The 22,834-nt window shown below is 38.0% G+C and overlaps 1 protein-coding gene across 1 annotated transcript; it reads right to left on the reverse strand.

Moving 5' to 3' along the window:
• Positions 1 to 1,943: 1,943 nt before the first annotated feature.
• Positions 1,944 to 8,372, reverse strand: LOC308682812 (patched domain-containing protein 3-like; the record flags this gene model as incomplete). The annotated part of the gene is given in 8 exon segments (XM_081352757.1): positions 1,944 to 1,995; positions 2,424 to 2,490; positions 3,411 to 3,456; positions 4,103 to 5,422; positions 5,426 to 5,652; positions 6,145 to 6,290; positions 7,376 to 7,500; positions 7,674 to 8,372. Coding segments are annotated over 8 exon segments (2,682 nt in total).
• Between the last annotated feature and the right edge of the window lie 14,462 nt (positions 8,373 to 22,834).

A 22,834-nucleotide genomic window follows, 5' to 3' on the forward strand; every position in this document is an offset into this window, starting at 1 on the left:
AAACAAAAATGTCTACACAGACACACAATAAACATAATCTAACTTGCCATAACAAAAATAAATGAAGTAAAAGTTACTTTCTTACATCAAAATTAGTTTTTCTCCTCTAAAAATCTGCTGTATCTGCCACAGGCCTCTACTTTCTCACATGTGGAATAAGAACTAAACCAAGCATGTGTGAAGTGAATCAAGTGATTTGTAACTTGTTCCTGATTGGAGAAATTGGAAGTGTTACAATTAACCATTAACCAAGCGATATTCAAGATAGTGTGGGTTTAGTGTGCACTTTGGCATTTTTAAGACATGGGACAGTCTTGCGCAATTATGCACACACTCTCAAGTGGCCAAGACCGCAAGTGTGGGTATTTGGACAGGGCATTCGTATATTTTATGTAGTACTCATTAGTGTACTATTTCAATACTGCTTGGGACTAAATTGGCCCACTTTTTAGCATATAAAATTATGTTTAAGTGTTAGCCTACTATAAGTGTAACGGTAGTAAACTTTAAGTGCACAACTACTGTAGTTCACAACTATTTCTCATTTGTACTGCAACTGTACAACAAGTGAACTTATAAGTATACTTGTAGTTTACTATTTTAATATTTGTAGAACATTTGGCCATTTTTCCCGTCGTTAAACTAGCAAAAGTGCTCTTGCGCCCTGCACTTCAGACCATGAGATCGTTAAAATAATTTTCTGTCAGTAAAAGTCAAGTATACTGAAGTGCAATTTTAAGTATATTTCTTAGAGGTCAGTGGCGGAGCCAGAGGGGGGTAAATTTTAAAAATAAAATTTTATTTGCTACTGGCAGTTGCTGATGCTGATTAAAAAAAAAAAAAAATTACGTTCGCCGGCAGTGCGGCGCGCGCGCAGTTTTCAAACGGACGAGCAGAGGACGAGAGATAGTTGCAAGACACCGAACTTCACCGAATAAGAAAACATCATATTTGAAGTAAGTTTTTAAGGTTTAGCATCAGGGTGGTTTGCTCCGAATAGCCTACATTAGGCCTAATACACGCATATGCAGTAGGCTACCTTGCCGTTACAGTATTCGTTCTAGCTAATGAGGATAGGAGATCAAAACGCAGGCAAAGAAGAGCAGAAACAAGTGATATCATAATGCGATCGAAGCTTTATTGGTGTAGGGTGTTGATGGACTCGATCTACTGTGTTTTGATCATCATTATGAATCTGATCTAGATGTAGCCTTTGATAAAAATGCGATTTTCTCAGCTTTTTGCTCATGTTGCTTTTTATGAAACTTGCCAACATTCAAGTGTTGATAAAAAAAGATGCACAAAGTTTTTGTCTGTTCATTCTTTTGGTATGTTCAGATATTCATACAACAAAATATTCTGGGGTGCCATGAAATTGTGAAAATTACCAAAAACACCTTTTTTTTATAGGCTACTGCGAGAAAGAGTTAAGATAAACATGTTGGTAATTGGATGATGATTAGAATATAAATATGATTGGAATCATATTTTAAATTTGTCATATTTTTGAACAGGGTCAATTAAACATGAAAAGAAAGGGAGAGATATCAGAGTACTTTTTAAATAAGCACAAACATAGTCCAGTCATTTTATGAAAAAAGGTTGAACAAATTGCAACGGAAGCAAACTCAAATAATTTTGTATCCTCAATATGTCCTGAGTAAGGAAAAAAAGTCTAGAAGAATCCCATTAGGGGAAAGTTTCGAAAACTGTTTCTGGGGATTCACTTTTTATTTTATTTTTTGTCCTTACCATTGTCTCCTGTTCTTCCCTCAGACTCGTCCCCCAGAAACAGTCCCTCAGACCCAGTCCCAAAACCAATCTCTTGCTTCTGTTGAGTTTGCTTCTGTTGCAATTTGTTCAAGGTTGACACCCATTTTGGCTTAAAATGATTAACAGGCAGATCAGGTGCAAACAGACCCCAGCCCTTGCATCACCACTGGCTAGTCAGAGTCAGTGTGGTCAGACTTCAGGACCAGCAACAGGTCAGAGCATCTACCAGACACAGGCAGTCAATCACATACCCAATTCAGGAATTTAAGTTGAGATGATTTTGCCAGATTAAAAGGATAGTTCACCCAAAAATGAACACAAAAAAATAATTATATTTTGAAAGAATAATTATAAATTATTATAAAGAAAGAATTATGTTGTATTAAATCTTCCTAGGATAAGATTTTATATTGATGGGCAATACAATTGTTTACATTTTTCAAGTACAATTAAAAAAAGTTTTTTTTTGTAAATGTGAGTTTTTTTGTAAATAAACGCAGCAGTACATAACAGACACATGCTATGGTATCTTATCTCCTTGGTGCTAAAGCTTTGTTTTCTGCAAATATTTTGGATGTTCAACACTTATAGACACAAACAGAGTGACCCAATTTCTTCCATAAGCTTTTCCACTGTATGTGTGTGTGTACTGTGTACCCCCGAAAGTAGCAGTGGCCACCCCCTGGCCACCCCATGTATAAAACTCTAGTTCCGCCACTGTTAGAGGTACATAAAAATGAAAAGTAGGCTATATGAGGCTGAAAGTATGCTTTCTTATTTTTAGTTTAATACTAATGGTACACTTGAATAAACATTTTTCGCAAAGGTTGCCTTAAACATGAATTCAGATTAGGACTTTCGTATATTTTAGAACTCTCTAAAAGGTTTCGTTTAATGGAATGGCTGATATCTCTGCTGTTGGCAAGTAAAAGAGAGAGTGCCCTGCGGATATATAGCTGAAAGGCAGATACAGTAGCTGCCTTTTTATAGAGTCACACCTTCTAAAGCAATCACTCACTTTATTGATATAGAGTTTACATTGGTTATCCCACTCTATAAACTTGCAACAGTTACATTATCTTTATTGTGTGTGGTGCTAAAGTATATTCATCCTTCATTCATACCAGTGGCATGGGTTAAACAGTATTTTCTCCAAATTATATAATTTAAGTGAAGAAATTCCTTGTGGAAATTGAACAAGAAAAAGAATCCAGATTCATACTCTATAAAACCTGAGAATAATCTAACATGACATACTTAGAGTCCAAATTCTTATCTCTTAAGTTTGAGCAATAGTAATAGCGATGTTTTTCTCATCAAGCACCACTAATAAAAAAATAAAAAAACTTAGGCTTATTGGGTAAATGTGCCTCTTCAGAAACATAAATGTATACATACAATTCACTGCAGTTTCTGAAATGAACACTACAGGCAGTAAAATGGCAAAAAATGGTAAAACTTTGATTACTTTTCAGACAAATTATGATTATGGGGGCAGATTGTGAATATCGACTGATTTTCACACAGTTCCTTGCACAATACTGTGGCCTCAAAACACTTTTTTCCATAGTAAGTTTGTGTCAAATATAACCATATGTATAGCTTTTCAAATGAAGTGACCTTGCTTGGTAGCTCACCTGGTACAGCATTGCACTTGCAATGTGGAGTGCTCGGGTAAGAGTCCTGTGAAACACGACTTATGATAAAAGAGCTCAAAGACTTGTAGAAGCAAGTTAAAATGGCATGGTTGCTTCAGCAAAAGTTTTTTTATCACATGTTTGCTTTTGTTAACACTGTCGGTTAGGTTAACAAAACATGTGTGATTTTTAAACATGACCTGATTCACATTCACCTCTTTCGTTTAAAATGAACACAATTTTAGCGCCACTCTCTGGACATTACACATTGAAACACATTGAAAGTGTAGGATACTGTACATATGGGTTTTATACTTCACGTTGCTTTAATTTTCTTATAAAATACACATAATATATACAGTAAATGAATACATTTCAAACTGTAACAACAGAAAGTACACACTTTCTCTGCTAAATGAACCTGATAAGAACATGTAACCTGTATATTACAGAGAAATTAAAGAATTCAGACTATGTTTTTCATGTAATAAAATCGGACTCAGTTACTATGGACAGTCCGGGTCACTGCACCAAGCTGAAAGCATCTTATCATTTGGAATAAAATATATTTGGGTTCTTTGTGTTTTCACAGTTTGTCTACACTCATGGAAATTGTCTTTAGTAAAAGCGTAGTTATTGTATGTCATGCTTTTGTTTTGAAGTATAATGATTTTTGGAATAACTGCAGGCACAGTCATTGTTTCCTTCTTAGTGTTGGTTGAACTGCATGACAGTAGGGTCAGAAACACTGGGATGAAGATGATGCTGTGAGCCAAACCAAAAAGCATAACGAGGAACATGATCTTAAAGAAGACCCTGAAGATGTGGTTCTTGGATGCAGCTAAAACGAGCACACCTATTATTGTTGAAGCTGCTCCTTGGAGAACCGGGTAGCCCAGAGAAAACAATGCATCAATCACCCTCTCATTGGCAGTTGATTTTTTGCTAGAAACAAACGCATATGAAATATGTGCAGAGAAGTCAACAGTGAAGCCAATACACACCACTAAGATGATCATGGAAATGGAATCTAGGTTGACACCCCATAATGCCATGAAACCAGTGACGCCGGTGATGACCGAGCCGATGGAGAACGTGACCCACAGAGAACAGAGCGGGTTTGGGATTAATAACAAGGAAACAACCAACATGACAGCTGTGGTGAAACCAACATTCTGAATGGTGCTGGACACTATCACAGAGTATTGATCCAAGTAGATGAACAATGGGTGGAACACCAGTAGTTTAGTTGCACTACAGCTTTGAGCTGTGTCTCTGAGTTCATGAAACATCATTATCTCCATACTGGCGTTAGAAATATCCAAAGTCTGGACAAAAAATCTTGAAGCACTGATTTTGCCTTCTGTGAAATTGACGTCAAGCATTAACTCTGGATAGAGCATTAAAAAAGAGGATAAATTCCCCATGAAGACGTTTTCGTTGTCTAGATTTAGGCTTTTATTTTCAGCATATTGTAAGTAAATGTCTAACCAGGAGACGGACAGAGTTTTATTGACAAATCTCAAGTTGTGGAGTTTACCCATGCAGTGGTTTAGTTCGGATCTGCTGCTTTTATTCCAGTATGGAAACTCTTCGGCCACTACCACCATGACATTTGGACCGTACCTTGAGAAAAATTTCCTGTCATCATCATAATAATTTACAACATATGAATCATCAGCTGCAAGGTCCCTCATATTAATGCCCTGCTGTAAATGAAGACATCCATAAATACCTCCTGCCAAATAACCCGCATACAAAAACATCACACAGACTTTCATCCAAGGCTTAGTTATGAATGGACCATAATAGGACTTAAAGAAGTGTGTTATGGGCTGCTGTTTCTCAGCACCGGTCTCTTGGTCATAGTCTCCTCCTACACAGCAGAGGCGATACGCCGAAGACTTTCCTTTAGGGCTCTGTGTTGGGAGTTTGCAGCAGGTCAGCCAGTGTCTGTTACTCTGCTCTCTCCTGCCGTTTAGGGCTAGAAAACTTCCAAAGAAGAGGATGTACTAGATGTAACAGAAAATAATGGATGTGCTGGTGTACAAGCAGAAGGCCTGAACCGAGCGAAATTCACTCATGAGTCCGATGTAGAAGCCGAGTACGTCAGTCAATGTAGTGATAGTTATAGACATGGCGGCTTCTTTGAAGGTTTCTGCCATTCTTTTCTCCACTGGATCCTTCACTTTGGTCTGTTGCCAGTTGGAAAGCATGATGAACATGTCATCAACACCAATGCCTATGAGAAAAGCTCACTCTTAATAAACTAACTCTTAACCTAAGAGTTAAAAATATCTAATATAAAATCAACACATTTATTTAAACAGTAACCAAACAGTTGATGAGCCCCACTGACTTCCATAGTAGGAAAAAAAGTAAATGGGACCCATCAACTGTTTGGTTACAAACATTCTTCAAAATATCTTCTTTTGTGTTCAGCAGAAGAAGAAGAAATTCATACAGGTTTGGAACAACTTAAGGGTGAATAAATTATGACAGAATTTTGAGTGATTGGGTGAACTATCCCTTTAAAAGGATAGCACATGAGTTGGACTACTTTTAGATTGGAAAAGAGCAGCATGAACATTCTGCTAAACATTTCATTTTGTGTTAATCAAACACAAGACAAATATATATATTTTTTTCTTTGTTTGATTGTTTTGCAGTGCATAAAAAATAATCCAATTAAATCAAAGTTTAATCAAAGTTTTCTGCATGGACACACACTTACCCAGAATCAGGAAAGGTGAATTAGCCACTGTTATTACGAACGGCACTTTAAAATAGAGCATCAAGCCAAAGCTGGAGACCACAGCCAGACCCGCAGACAGAACACCCATGCAAGAGACCCAGAACTTGTTCCTCACATTATCAAGACTGAAATAAATTGAAACCACTTGTAATTAGCAGTCAGGTAAATAACTGGAAGAATAATAAAATGCAGTAAATGGTCAAATAATTTGCACTACAAACCAGTGTGTTTAAAATAGCGTTAATAAATTAAAAATAATATGATAACAAATAACATTTTGCAATCTCAAGCAGCATAACAAACCTGATTTTGTACAGCTAAAATAACTAGAAGTGTATGAGACGGGAAGCCTCGACACAAGTTATACTGGCCAAGCCCACTCTTACGCAAAGAATAAAATAGGCAGACAATTATTTCAATTCTCCAAATTATATATACAATGAGGGTCCATAGTCATGAGACTACTAGTGAAACATTTTCTTTTTTGTTTAAATATATACACCATCATTCAAAAGTTTGGAGTCAGTTATTAAGTTCATGCTAACCAAGGCTGTACTAATACAGGAAAAAAGAAATATTGTATTTTAAATGTAATGAAAGTTGAACAAAATTTATTTAAAATATACATTTTCTGTAACATCTTAATGCATCCTCGCTGAATAAAATTATCAATTCTTTAAAAACAACTTTCTACTTTTATTAAGAATTTATAGATCTGTGAACATACAAATTAAAAGTTTATGATCAGATATTGATGGACAGACACTGATTTTCTATATATTTTATAGATCTATATATAGTACTATTTGATTATTCCCAGTGTGTGTGTGTGTGTGTGTGTGTGTGTGTGTGTGTGTGTGTGTGTGTGTGTGTGTGTGTGTGTGTGTGTGTGTGTGGCATGGTAAACCTCACATTATGGGGGAAAAATGTCCCCATAAGGATTTTGGATATTGCCATTCTTGTGGGAACATTTTTGGTCCTGATGAGGAAAACTGCTCATAAATCACACGGGATGTTTTTTGAAAATGTAAAAATGCAGCAAGTTAATGGTAAAAGTTAGGGGATAGAATTTACAGTTTGTACAGTATAAAAAACATTATGTCTGTGAAATGTCCCCATAAAACGTGAAAACACGTGTGTGTGTGTGTGTGTGTGTGTGTGTGTGTGTGTGTGTGTGTGTGTGTGTGTGTGTGTGTGATATGTTTTTTACCGCATGCAAGATAACACTGAGAAGGAGATTGCAAGTGAGTAAGTTATTGAAAACAGAGGTATTCCATCCGTTGTGTGTTTCTCTATCTCCTCTTGTCTGGACTGTGAGGTAAAACGAGACACCTTCTGCAGATTGAGAAAGTTATCTAAATATACTTGCATATATGCATAAAGCACTGAATTTACAGATCATTTGGTCTAAAATATGTTTTACTGTAGGTTTATTCTGTGACTGTCCATCTGATTACAGCATCTACAGAACAGACGGCATGAATCAACAGCTTTACATGGTCACGTACCTTGAGTCCTCTGCTGAGCGTTTCTTTGGACAGAACATTTTGGAACTGTTGAAGCCATTGAGAGGCTCCAGGCTTATCCTGCAAGAAGTAGAAAAGTCTGATGGCACGTGCCTTCTGGATCACACCTTCCCTCTCTTCAACACCTCCTACTGTGGAGCCAAGAAAAACATCTTTCCCTTCCCACATATGTATTGGAAAGGATAAATTGATGCATTTATATTTGATAAGGTCCAGTACGGGATTTGAGACACAGTTCCCATTTACTCTTGCACAAATATGTTTAAAGCTTATTTTAGTTTCATTGACTTTGACAGAGAGATTATGTACTACTTTGTCAAGATCACTGATTTCCTCAAACAGCTCATCTGTTAGAATGTTTCCTTCCACAATAGAATATATTATCACTGCGTAGTTCCCTTCAGCATAGAGTCTTTGACTTGAAAACATTGAATCGTTATTTGGAAACGTTTCTTTCACGAAATATCTGGCTTGCTTGGACGGTCCGTTGATAGGTGTGAATTGATTCTCGACGTCATTGTCCTCGTAGTCTTTGAGAAAGTACAGTCCTCCTCCCAGAGCAGCGGACACTATCAGAGGAATGACAAAGAACCAAACCGGATGAGAACCAACCAGATGGCCGAGTTTCTCAAAAACCTTAGAAATAGGCTTCTCAATGCAGTCTGTACGATAAAACGCCATAGTCTTATATTAGACTAAAATATAACGGTTTGAATGATGTTCTCATCTGTTCTCATGGTTTTTATTAGTCCACCTGTTTGTTTAAGCCTGCCCAGTTTCTTTAAGGAAGAGGTGGGTTCATACAGTAAAAGGAGGGTTTTTTTCTAGCAGAAACACTTTTATTATTTCCTGAATTGCTTTCATGATTCCAGGATTTTCTTTTTAACTAGAAAGTGGTAGAGGAAGTTCTTATTTGTGGATAATAAGTCACTAGTGTTATAAGTCACTGTAATTCGTTTACAACAGAAACAATAAAACGTCTAACAATATCTAAATGCATAGTTTTGCCAAGGGTATGACTGACACTTCAACACGTTGATCTGAAAATGATACACATGATAAATGTTGCATGTGGAAATGGTGTTATTCAGGCATCTGTCTGGCGGATCATTAAAGGGTTAGTTCACCCAAAAATAAAAATTATCCCATAATTTACTCATCCTCAAGCCATTGGTATATATGACTTTCTTCTTTTAGCCAAACACAATCAGAGTTATATTAAAAAATATATCCTGGCTCTTCCAAGCTTTATAATGGGAGTGAATAGTAACACCTTTGAAGCCATCCATCCATCCATCCATCCATCAAAAAAGTAATCCATAAGGCTCCATGGGGTTAATAAAGGCCTTCTGAAGCGAAGTGATGCATTTTTGCTCAACTATACGACTACACAGACTGTCAACATGATTTCTTTCTTAAAATGTCTATAAATTATAACTTTAAAAATTGTAAATGGCTTCCTCAATCACGTCTTTTCTCTTTTTAGTTTAACTGAACATGCAAGTGTGAACAGCTCTGTTCAGTTAAGGATACTCATCTACTCTTCTCCACAAAGTAAGTAACAGAGATATGAAATTTATAATCCATATTTTGGTGAAAAAATAAATAAATATGCTAAGAATACTTGCAGCCAGACTAATTATCAGTATACTACAAGTGTGTTAATGATTAGTTAACTTGAAGTGTGCTATTTTGAAACAACTAATTTTGTACTTAGTATATTTTAGTTTTAATTAAATTGTAGTAAAGCATTAGCCTGGTAATACCAAACTCTGCTACTTCGCTTTGCTTTGTAGACAGAGTCTGGCATGGCACAATTGAAAAGTGTTTTCTTTCTCGCGGGGGGCGCTTGTCTGAAGTTTAAAATCATTGGTTACCCGTAAGCCAATCACATGACGTTTGGTTATGGCGTGTGTTATGCGCATGCTCAGCCGCATCTAACTTCCACTGTAAACACATGTATGATGCGAAAACAAAACCATCGAGCGAAATACCGGAGTAAACATGGCTGTGAACGACTTTTGCAGATTATGTGAAGTAAATCTACGCATCCACGGTACAATCAGCATCTACGTCACGGCTCTCAGCCCGCCCTCTGTTCGTTGATTGGCCCGGCCATCCGAAGGCCGCTGGAAAACTGAAAGATAAGCTGCTATCTCAGACTGACTATAGAGAGCCTAAGTCCCTCCCCTTCCGGTCGACCACCATGGGACCTTAGTTCGGAAAAATATTGTATGGTAGTCAATGGCGAGAGACAACAAATATTTTGATCTCGTTTGAACTGTGCCCTGATTTACACATATGATGTTTGTCAATTTAAAAGATGCATTTTAAAGTCAAGAAAGTCTTAGCTTGATGTAAAACTGCTGAGGTATAAGACTGTGAAAATACGTAATTACAAAGACTACAAACCCAGAAGGCGCACATGCGAAGTCATACCTTTTCTCTCAATGAATGAAGCTAACTTTACTGAAGCTAACGTCTGACATTTTTTCTATAGTCTTACATTATAATCGTAACGTTACGCCGTCATGCCTGAGTGTTTTGAGCCAGAATACACACATACGAGCAACGGATCTTGTGACGTACATAGTGCGAGACGAGAGATGTAGTTCATTGAGCGATTTTCACATAAAACTAAACGTTACTCTTCTGTTTTATGACAAACTGTGACTTTCTTGACTTTCATAATTACCTTTTAAATTGACAAACATCATATGTGTAGTTCAGGGCACAGTTCAGACGGAATAAAAAGATAAGTTATCTCTCGCCATTCACTTCCATACATATTTTTTCCGAATTAAGGTCCCATGAGCCGGAAGCGGAGGGGCGGGACTTAGGCTCTCTATAGAAGCGAAATGAAATTGAGCGGAAGTAGGAAGTCTGACGTAGTCAGTAGTGATGGGGACGAGACCGCCTATGCCGAGTCCGAGTCAAGACCGAGTCTTTGAAGGGTCGAGTCCGAGTCGAGACCGAGTCCGTTGGTTTTCAAATTCAGTCGAGTCCGAGTCAAGACCGAGTCTTTGAGGAAGCAAGTCCGAGTCGAGACCGAGTCTTTAGGAGTCGAGACCAAGACCATAAAAACATGTCAGTTTTCATATTCATGATTTAATATCACCCCAGTTAATAATCAACAGTTAGGCCTACAGACTAAGCTAGATTGGGAATTGTTTAGAGGAGCAGTCTTAACGTCTTAATATGGACTATGCTTTTACTATCATTAAAAAAATCCTTACCACATGCATCGTCTTCTGCCTATTTTTCTAAACTGCTTCAACAGTGCTGCTCTGTCATCAACATGTTAAGCCCACCCTGACTTTTTTAATCATAGTTAGGACATGCAGAGCAAATTAAAATTTTCTAGTGGTATGTATTCTAGTAGACTAGTGATGGGGACGAAACTGCCTATGCCGAGTCCGAGTCAAGACCGAGTCTTTGAAGGAACAAGTCTGAGTCGAGTCCAAGAAAGCAGAAATCGGTCTCGAGACCGGACTCAAGTCCGAGACCGGACTCGAGTACTACATCACTAGTAGTCAGGCTAGTAAAGCATAACTTTAAGTGTATTTAGTGTACTAAATTGGAACAACTTTAAGTATACTGTAAGTATATGCCTGTGTAGGGACTAATTGCATGCTTGATTAGTGATATTAAAGTGTACTTTATTTGTGTTACAAGTACATTACAAATTCATTATGAGTGTCTTCATAAACATACAAGCAATATACCCAGGTTAAAACAAATATATTTAAATTGTACTATACTAAGTGCGTATTAAATGTATTATTTTGAAACAACTTCAAGTATATTAAGTATATTTCAAGATATGCTAAAGATCATTTTTAAGCTATTTGCACTATATTTTAATATATTAAATTATGCTAAAATGGAACCACTTCAAGTACATTTAGTGCATTTAAGCGTATTCTTTACAGTTCATTTAAAATATACTTTCATATGCCTTAAACTACAATTATAATATATTTGAAGCTTAATTTTAATGTACTTCAAGAACATTTAAATAGCATTTCAGCTCATAAAAAATGTATTAGCAATACACTAGTTTATTATAAAGCTGTTTTATTTAGTATTCAAAATGGTATATTAAAAGTGCAAAAATAATTCAATATAAATGTTGACATACTTTGAAATCAAGAAAACTTTAATATAGTATCTTGTTGTGTACATTGCAAAATAAATACATAAGAGTACATTAAAAAAGTTCAGCAGCATATATAATCTCTTGAACAAAATACATTATAACAAAGATCAGTGAAATGCTATGGCAGAGCTATATTTATAATCTTTTTTGTAAAACATTTCAGTTATACCTGTATTACTGAAAAGTACACAATGAATAGTACATCACTAAATAAATAAGCATCACAATGCAATTTTCTGAAAAAAAGTTACGGAAAAAATGTGCAGAAGTCAATAATCCATTATTTACAAACTTAGGCCTACAAATGGCTGAACCAAAGAAACAGAAGAGTTTGAATGTCCACATCTTCAAGTGGATGATCACTTCTCTGGGTACGACTCATTTTCTGCAACTGAGGGCTTGTGGTTCAGACACTAGTATTTGAAGACTGCTTTATCACAGGATCTGTGAAAGGGAAGAAGAATTTATATAAAATTAACCAATGATTAACATTTTTGTAACCATGTTTGAATATATGTAGAATAATTTGCATAGAAATGCATTAGAATTCCGTTGACTTCTCAGTTTACCTTTCAAAGCTTTGACTATATCCTCATCAAGCTGGACATGAGTGTCCATTTTTATCCTCTTGTCTGTCGTCACTATACAGCACTCTATGAGTTACATTGAACATGAGATTAGAAGAAGCCCAACACAATTTACAGTGAGCAAAGTGCAATCAAAAAGTCACTGATATAGTTATTTGCAGCAATAAAGCAACCTGTGAGTATTAGATGGTATGTTGTATATTGATAATTGTGGTTTATTTAAACCTAGGGTATTTCCCATGAATGTGTCTATTGTGGTCATGCTAACATGCACTCTCTTCACCTCTGTTGCAAATATTTAAGGAAATTAGACATATAAGGCAGGTATTCCACGTGTAAGTCATATTAGCAAATGCCTATCCACCTAGGAAAAAAACTAAACAGTGAGCTATTTATTTATGCAAACAGCAACTAAAACTTACCAGTAACTTCTGAGGGCAGTATCTTCATCTCTTCGAGTCTGCTTCAACTTCGACTTGAAAAGCTTGGCTCTGATTGGTCAAATTGAATGTAGATGAACAAAAAGACGTAACCCACTATATATTATATATATATTTATAGCTCTATATTTTTTTAAAAGTTTAAATTTAGACTTCTAAATCTAATCACATTCAAGTAACATATGCACGCACACAGCATATCTGATAAACGGAAGCTCTGAGTGAGGTGCGTGCTCATTATCATAAGAACCAATCACAACCGTTCAATGGCTCTGGAACCAATTATGCTATTGTTTGAATTTAAACAAGTACAAACTTTTTTAAACATCTTTGGAAAATGTATCTATGATGCATTTCAAATAATATGATGTTGAAATCCTTGTGGGAATTTCAGTAGTACAAACGTATCATGTAATGGACAACAGCCTTTTATGTAGCCTTTTTCAAGTAGCCTACAAACAAGTAAAAGTGAACAACATTAATTTTAAGTATGCTTATTGCAATGCTTTATAATAGTTGACAAATGTTTCTAATACATTATAAGTTGGTACATTGTAAATGTAATTATTTTTTTAAAAAATATTAAAATGCTAAATACATAAATATTTAAAATATATTGCAGTAGGCCTAAGTGTTTCTGAAGTACATATATTTTAAACACATTAAGGGCCCTATCTTGCACCCAGCGCAACTGACTTTGTACACCGTACATGTATCATTCCTATTTTGCACCCGACGCACAGCGAACTTTTCCCTCCACAGACGCACGTCGGTAAATTAGGGAATGAACTTGCGTTCCCCGGGGCAGTTCAGCGAAAAGAGGAGGCGTGTTCCGGCTCAAACGTTCCCCGGTGCTATTTTGCAGTTCCAGAAAACAATTCCACCACAGACCAGTCAAAACCTAGTTTAAAGTCAGTGGCGCATTATTCAAATGCTATTTTAAGGGCGCATGTTTGGCCATAATGTAGCGTGTGCACAACGCACATACACTTTGCTTCTCTCATCTACACAGACAGTTCCCATTTTTGCAAACCATACATAATTACAAGGAAAAATATTCCACACGAGTGAAATCATTGTGGTGTCCATGAAGATGTGAAAAAATATGCATAATATAGCTTATACATTTACCCAAATTATTATACGCCTGTTTAACCGAAGCTAATTTGGGTGGGTTTCTCCCATCCCCATACAATGTCACTTCTCTGTGTTTTACGGCCCTGATGAGAACGTCGGTCTCCTCGGCTGTGAACCGCTCCTGGCGTGCGCCTGGCAAATCCGCCGTTATAATAGCAATCCGCCATGGAGCAAGTGCACCTGCTCTTAAAGGGAATGTGAGATGATGCTCTGATTGGTTTATGTCATGTTACGCCCAAACCACACCTATGAGTAATGTAGCTACTTCAGACCAACCCATTTTAGATTTGCGTCGGGCGCAAGAGTCATTTATCCCGCCGGTAGGCTACAATAGCAACAGTTCCAAGATCCACCCACAAAGTTACTTGCGTTGCACATGATACTTGCATTTCAGATCGTTAAAATAGGGCCCTAAAAGCTTAATAATTTTGCTTTGTTCTTATACAAAGTACTCATAAAATGTACTTTAAGTAAGAGCAACATAAGTATGTTTTCTTTAAATACACTAAAACTTCACTTAAAGTATTGTGTTTAGCTTATTTCTTAAAAATGTAACTAAGCATATATTTATCACCAATGTACTTCTAGTGCACTTGTTAGAAATATATTAAAAGTATGCTTGTGTTTAGTATATTTCTTAAAAGTGTAACTAAGCATATATTAATTACCAATGTACTTCTAGTATACTTTTTTAGAAATATATTAAAATGCAATTTAATGCATTTTTAATGCATTTCAAATAAGCATGTTGGGAATACAAATGTATTATAAACATATTTTAATGCATTTAATACCACGTCTTTTTCACCTGGGTATTGTTGGATCTTTTTTTAAATTATTACTTTATGCCTTAACCTACCCAGTCACAAAAAAAAAAAAAAACATTAAAGCTATCCCATGACTTTATATCACTCTGTCCTTTTAACACAGCAAAGGTCTCATACTGTCCATTTTTGCTAATTTTGGCCTTCATTAACATAATGGTTTTTACATAATCAACTGGAAGAGACCCAGTGTAACTCTAAACTAAATTGTGTTTTAAATGCTGTCACGTATCTCATCATCTGCAGTGAGAAACTTCCACTCAGAATACACACATAATGAAGGACATAAAGACATCAGAGGATTGTGAAGATATTACACTGGAACTTGGTCTTCATTACATCTATATTGTTATTTATTAATGTATTCAGCTAACAACTGTTATTAGAACACTAATACATAATATTAAGATACATATAGACTAATATTAATTAAACTAAATACTGTTGAAAAGGTTATTTATAACACCATTAAGGTCCTATATGGCACGTTCAAAGCATGGTTCTTTATGGAACCTTATAAAAAGGGTTCTGTTTAGCACCAAAAAGGGTTCTGCTATTGTTACAAGCCGAAGAACCCTAATTTGGTACTGTTTATAACCATTTTTTTACTCTTGAAGATCAAACTTCCTGCTGTTCCAATACTCTTATAGTAGCCTGGAAATCCAGACGCAAATCCAAAAGATTAAGGGTCTGGCATTGAGTAATGTAAATCGCCCAACTCAAGGGGCGGCACCAAGCATGCATTTGAAAATCTCATTGCACGCAATTGGATAACACTACGACCAATCACAGCAATACACGGGGTGGCGTATCATTAGCTTAGCTACCAGCGGAGATAACTGGTAGATTCATAGACAGTATAAGAAGTGGACAGAGCCATCTCATTGGAACTCAATTGAGACAAGTGAAGCCCATTTTTAGCGATTTTTTAGGACTTCCGTTCCTGACGCGCAGACTCAAACCGACTCAAACAGAGCTTGACGACGTAGATGTGACATGAGCAACCCGTCTGTCTTCTAGTAGCTGTGCCAAGAGAAATCGGAATCATTCCCTTCCGAAACTTGCAGAGACGGAGAGTGTGAGTAGGAGGTGTCCATGAGCTAGGAGCAGGAGAAACTTTTGCTAGGTATTCTGATTAATTATTTTGACATTTTGCCTCCACGTCCCCCCGATTGCCCGCGAGCTTCTCCTCTTGTCCATACGGTAATCTCTCTACTGTGCGACAGAGAGTCGCATGGTTATGACGCAATCGTTAGCCTATTTTTACAAATAGGCTTCTACGGGGCCATAACGGAAGCTACAAGGTAATGGTGTCTTTTATACATTGTCGTGTTTCTTTAGAAATAAATAATGGACAAATGGAGACTTCAAACCCCTCAGATGTAAAGTTATTCGCTGTCAAAGTGACGCCAAAATGAATGGGAGTCAATGGAATGCTAACAGCAGGTGAAGTTCTGCTACAAGATGGTGGCACGCGGCCGGCTTCAACTTCCGGTCGACTTCCTTCCCGCTTGGGTAGATTAGACTCTTGCCGTATCCAGTCGGCAAAACAGCAAAAGAGTCCCTCTTGCAAAGGAACGATTCGAGCGCCGTCTTCTGTTCCTCTTTTTAGTCGAGTCCCAAAATAGATAAATAGCCCTGGATAAGATGCAGTAGGCATTTTTGAGGAAAAGTACTTCAAGTGTTGTTTCTATATGATTTTTAGGTGCTGAATCCATTTCTGCCGTATAACAAGTTGTAAACATCACTGTTTTGGCATAAACAATAAAAACAAAATGGCTGCCAAAAAAAAAAACGTTTTAATGCATTTATTGCTTTTTAAACATTAAACATTAGAACTAAACTATGCATTCTCAGAATATTTAAACATGTAAACAATGAAAAAACAACATTAACATGAAAGGGACAGTTTTTAATAGCTGCTGGAATTATGCCAAGGTACCAAGGTACACTGGGAAGCATATATCAGTGGAAATATGCAATTATGCCCAGCCCGAAGGGGGGGGACTTGGAATACACATGACCCCAGGGGGCTGCATATTGAGAATCACTGGGGTGTCCAGCCGCAGGTGGAATATTTCAAACCCAGGGGTGGCAAGGTGGCTTGCCGAGGGAAAGACACATGCTCAGAGAGGCTTACAGTGGACTACACACGTGGGGGTCGCCCAGAGGCCGTGTTAGGTGTCGCCCAGCCTGCAGCTCTGCAGATGTCTGTTAGCGAGGCGCCATGCGCTAGAGCCCAAGAGGATGCCACACTCCGGGTGGAGTGGGCCGTCACACCAAGGGAGCATGGTCGACCTTGCTGCTGGTAAGCCAAAGCAATGGCGTCCACTATCCAGTGAGACAACCTTTGCTTGGAGAGAGCCTTTCCCTTCAGCTTCCCACCATGACAGACAAAGAGCTGGTCTGAAGTCCTGAAACAATGCGTTCTGTCTACGTAAGCACGGAGGGTGCGTACTGGACAGAGCAGTGCCAAGGCTGGGTCTGCCTCCTCCAAGGGCAGCGCTTGCAGGTTCACCACCTGGTCTCGAAAGGGTGTGGTGGGAACCTTGGGCACATATCCAGGCCGGGGTCTCAGGATGACGTAAGAGTTAGCCGGTCCAAATTCCAGGCACGCTTCGTCAACCGAAAATGCCTGCATGTCCCCTACCCTCTTGATGGAGGCCAATGCAACCAGGAGCACTGTCTTCATTGACAGGAACTTAAGCTCCACTGATTGCAGAGGCTCAAAGGGAGCACTCTGCAGGGCAGTTTAAACCACTGAGAGGTCCCAAGAGGGAACGAGAGGAGGGCGAGGAGGATTCAGTCTCCTCGCTCCTCTCAGGAAACTGATGATCAGGTCGTGCTTTCCAATGGACTTACCATCAACTGCATCATGATGTGTGGCAATGGAGGCACCATACACTTTCAGGGTGGAGGGAGACAACCTTCTCTCCAACCCTTCTTGCAGGAAGGAAAGCACGACACTGATCGGGCCTTTCGTGGGTTCTTGAAGTTTAGAAGAACACCAGTTGACGAAGAGGTTCCACTTCAACGCATAGGCATGTCTCGTGGACGATGCTCTAGCGGAAGTGATGGTAGCCACCACCGCTGGTGGTAGGGTACTCAAACCTGCCTCGTCCTGTCCAGGAACCACACATGGAGGTTTCAAAGATCGAGCGTGCCCTCGGTCAGAGAATAAAACAGGTCGCAGTGGGACGAGTCGTGGGAGGCAAACAGATCTACCTGTGCGTCCCCGAACTGATCCCAAATCAGCTGAACCGACTGGGGATGGAGTCTCCATTCTCCAGCGAGAGGCCGAAACCGAGACAGATCAGCTGCACGGTTCAGGTCTCCCGGGATATAAATGGCTCGAAGCGACCTCAGATGCTTCTGACTCCATATGAGGAGGTGGCGGGCGAGTTTCGACATACGGCGGGAGCGCAGACCACCTTGTCGGTTGATGTACGCTACTGTGGCGGTATTGTCTGATCGGACTAATACGTGCTGACCCCTGAGCAACGCACAGAAGCGGTGCAGGGCGAGACGTACAGCCTGCAACTCGAGGCAATTGACATGCCAAAGGCGCTTGTCCAGGAGCCCGCGGCATCGTGTCCATTGCACATGGTGCCCCAGCTCATTGTGAAGGCATCTGTTGATACAACAACATGCCAGGAAACTCGTTCTATAGGCACTCCAGCCCATAGAAGACTGAGGTTCGTCCACGGGGTGAAGGTCTGACGGCAGGTCGAAGTCACTGGGACTCGGAGCATGCCGTGTTGCCTTGCCCACCTCGGGACTCAATCGCGTAGCCAAAGCTGAAGCGTCGAGAGGAACAAGGGCTGCCTCGACAACCTTCGTGAAGACGCGAGGAGACAGGGCTAGCCCGAAAGGGAGAACCGCGTACTGGTATGCCTGCCCCTCGAATTATTTATATATATATATATATATATATATATATATATATATATATATATATATATATATATATATATATATATACTGGTATGCCTCATTTGCATATGTAAACATGACATTTCAGAAAACTTGTAATACAAAAAATGTCTGTCTCTATGTAAGTGAAAAACTGGAAAGGTTTTATGGTAATATCTATAACTTCAAAAATGTACCCTATCCACCTCTAGTGTTTCGGCTGTGAATAATGCACCTATTCTTTCAATAACAATTACAAGAAAATGGGACCCTTATTTCAAATGTTATACGGTGGATCCTTATTCAGGAGACATAGAACTTTCTAAAAATGTGGTATAACAACTTTTCCTCAAAAATGCCTACAGGGTTACACAATCTTGAAGATCCGGACCTGACTATTTAGATAAGAAGCCAAGTCTAACTCGTTCATTGTAGCGGCCAAAACTGTTTCAAACAACTGGTGTTCATTAATTGCAATCTTGCAATGTTTACTAATGACTTCGACGTTGCAGCGCTGTCGTCATCTATTTAGCTCTGGCACCGCCTATTTCAGATACACTGATGTGATTGGTGCAGCTCGGCTACAAGGGCATAGTTAATGAGCATCATTACTCAATACCAGAGTAACTCGCTGAGCAAATTCAAATTGTGCTCTCGCAAGAACTCTGGATTTCCAGGGTACTCTTATAGCACAACTGCTTGTCATTTTCAAGCAATTTCAAAGACATTGATGAGCTGCTTCAGGTGTGTATGATTAAATTAATGCTTCCTTCAAGTCATGTCAGATGATTCTATTTATGATGAGTGCATGAATGCCACCCTAATACTGAAGCACATTGTCACTGGTCATAAAGAAAGAGACTTCAGCTTTATCCAAGTGAGCAGTGAAATGATATGGCAGTCTATAATCAGTTTATAAAGAAATTAATTTATGCATTCAATTATAACGCAAATTATAAATATTAATTTATGCACTTAAGGCTTTATGCCTCTGTTACTCTCATAGAACAGGTCTATTCACTTCCTCTAACCCATTCCAAGAATTTTCATCCCTGCATGGTTGAGTGCTGTTGTGACGGCTAGTGGAGAGTGCCGTTCCAGCCTTTAACCGGGCCGTAGTTTTGAGCCTTCCAGGCCCCTGTCACTCAGCTGTCAGTCCAGGCTTATATAGGCCCTCAGAGAATAGTCTCATATCATATTTCACACACAACCCGCTCAGGGTCAGTGATTTCTCAGATGCGATGTGAGAAATTGACTCTTTATCAAGGAGAAGGAAAAAAAAGAAGGTAAAAAAACAGCACTCAATACAGCCTTAAAACCATTCCAGACAGTTAATCTTTGATGCTATTTTGAGGGGTATTTATTTATCAGTGCAATAATTTACTCCCTGTCATTCATTAATTTTTGTAAGTGAATGCTGGAACTACTCCCTGTGTCCAAATATGCTTACTTCCATACTATACAGTAGGCGAACAGTATGTGAGCCGAGTAGTATGTCCGAATTCATAGTTCTCATAAAACAGTAGGCGAAAATTACCCAAATGACGGACTACTTCCCGTGAAATTCTGAAATTCACTGGACACTTTTCTATCTCATGAGGCCACAGCAAGTCCTCTCGACTTGTGAATGGCAGTGAAGCGACTCAACTGATGCCGTAGGTCAAATAACAGACAACATGGCGGATGTAGTACCTCCGGATTACATTCATACTTCATATTCTTACTATATAGAATATACTTTTTTAATGATTGCAAAGGAAGTTTCAAGGCAAATGTATATAGCACCTGCTGTACTTTACAGAATGTGATTTTGAACCGACAGTTTTTGTTTGTTTGTTTATATTGTGCCTGCCAATAAGGCGGTCATCTTGAACTTATATTGACACCTAGTGGACTGGATACAGCACACAGCACACAAGTTGTCAGTTACCAATGCCATTGTCGAAATGAACTTATTCAGTCAGCCATGATTCCAGAGTTAAAGTGTCCAATAACAGAACTATTTTGAGAAAAAGCGAGTAATAATCGTCTGGATCTTAAATATGATGTACTGAGTGCACTTTTAAAGTCTCCCCTGCTTCACAGCATAGTAATGCTGATATGTTTTAGCCCGCCTACATGTTGACCTGGCGATTTTAAACCGTGTTTTTGAGACTGTCTTTGGTTCACTGCAGTTTTAAGGAGAAAATACTCATGGTTTGTCTTAAAGGATATTAAAAACACCACATGGATAAACAATATTAACTTGATTTTCACGACAGGGGGTCTTTAAAGATTATGAGGGCACATGAATTTTAGAAAAAATAATGATGTGATAAATTATTTATAATACGTCAAGAGAATTGTCAATTTTGATTTCATGGTGACTTTAAGTATGCAGAAATTAGCAACACATTTTCGAAAAAGCAATAAATCAGTTTACCTCTATTTTAAAGGGTTTTGGCACTGATTTTTAGGCCCTAATAACAATAAGAAAATATTGGCAGTCATGTCCAGTCCAGGCTCTGCAGTTTGTACTTTAATCCCACAGGTCCACATTAAAGAGCTGGAGACAGACTGGCACCTGCAATTATCCCTGTTCATCCAGCCATGGACCTATTTCCCTATTACACAGGGAAACACACACACACGCACACACCTGCCATTAAAGGCTGATTATTATGACTAGCAGACCTTTACAAACAAACACACAAACATGCCTCATATACAAGAACAGCCTCTTAAACAATGTCATGCATCATTTAATTATTCATGCCAATATCTTGCGAATATCGCAAAAGTTCCCTGCTACATTTTACTTACAATGCTAAAACTGCAGCCCTTAAAAATCCTGTCAGGACACATTGTCAGAAAATTACTGGTTAAAGAATTGCTGAATAAATATTCTGCTATATTTGTCTAAGACTAACAAGAGGGCACCAAGACTCCCTCTTGTTTTAAAAAACATGAATGTGGAGTTATTTTAACAGCTATTATTGCTGTCATAAGCAGTCCTGGAGATCTATGAAAGCCATTTTCCTCTAGGCATACAACTGCTGAGTTAGCAACTGGGTTCATATCTCTTTCCAGTCCCTGTTGGGCCGAAGGAGCTGGTTCATTCATTATAGCTTGTTTATTCAGTAGGAAAAGTAGATGTTGGTATCTTATATTACGTTAATGAATATTATTTACATTTATTAAAAATAATAATATCGGACATTTCCTACTTCCTTCTTCTAAAGTTATGACCACGAGCTTCACGCATTCAAGTGCTTTGATGTCAGAAAGAATAGGAATCATGGAGGAGTTTATTCTTGTGTATTTCTTGGGGAAATCTTATTAAAGCCATAATTTTGAATAAAATGTAGCATTCCATTCTTTGACAACCAAACTTTTACCACACTATCTACTGTAATTGTGGAATTTCTGTAAAATATATGCTATTTTCACTGTGTTTAAAACATATAACAATAGGCTTCAAATGGTTATTCATGTACTGTATTATATATATATATTATACACACAGAATATGAATAACCATTTGAAGCCTATTGTTATATGTTTTATACACAGTGAAAATAGCATGTATTTGACAGAAATTCCACAATTACAGTAGATAGTGCTGTGACTGGTATTCTTTATTCGTTTTATTTCCACAAAAGCTACATCAACATGTCTTGTTAAATTAGTGTTTACATATTTAGAGTATATATATATATATATATATATATATATATATATATATATATATATATATATATATATATATATATATGAACACTAATTTAACAAGACAAGTCGATGTAGCTTTTGTGGAAAAAAACTAATAAAGAATACCAGTCACAGCAGCAATCGTTCTCCCCTCTTCCACGTTTAAAGTTTATGGCCTTGGTTCTGTCAGGACCACTATCGTCAAATACGATCGACAATTAGCATACAGTTAGGGTTGGCGGTAGGGTTCTGTTCTGGGAAAGAACATGCAGCCTAGCATGGATAAGAGCAGGGAGAGAAGCAATAACCTTAGGGTAAACAGAACAGAGCCAACATGAATGTATTGCAGATATCATTAATTCAAGATTTTAAAGTACAACATAGTTCAAGAATA

This window comes from Scardinius erythrophthalmus (genome assembly GCF_964197995.2).
Source record: "Scardinius erythrophthalmus genome assembly, chromosome: 22".
NCBI classification, from domain to species: domain Eukaryota; kingdom Metazoa; phylum Chordata; class Actinopteri; order Cypriniformes; family Leuciscidae; genus Scardinius; species Scardinius erythrophthalmus.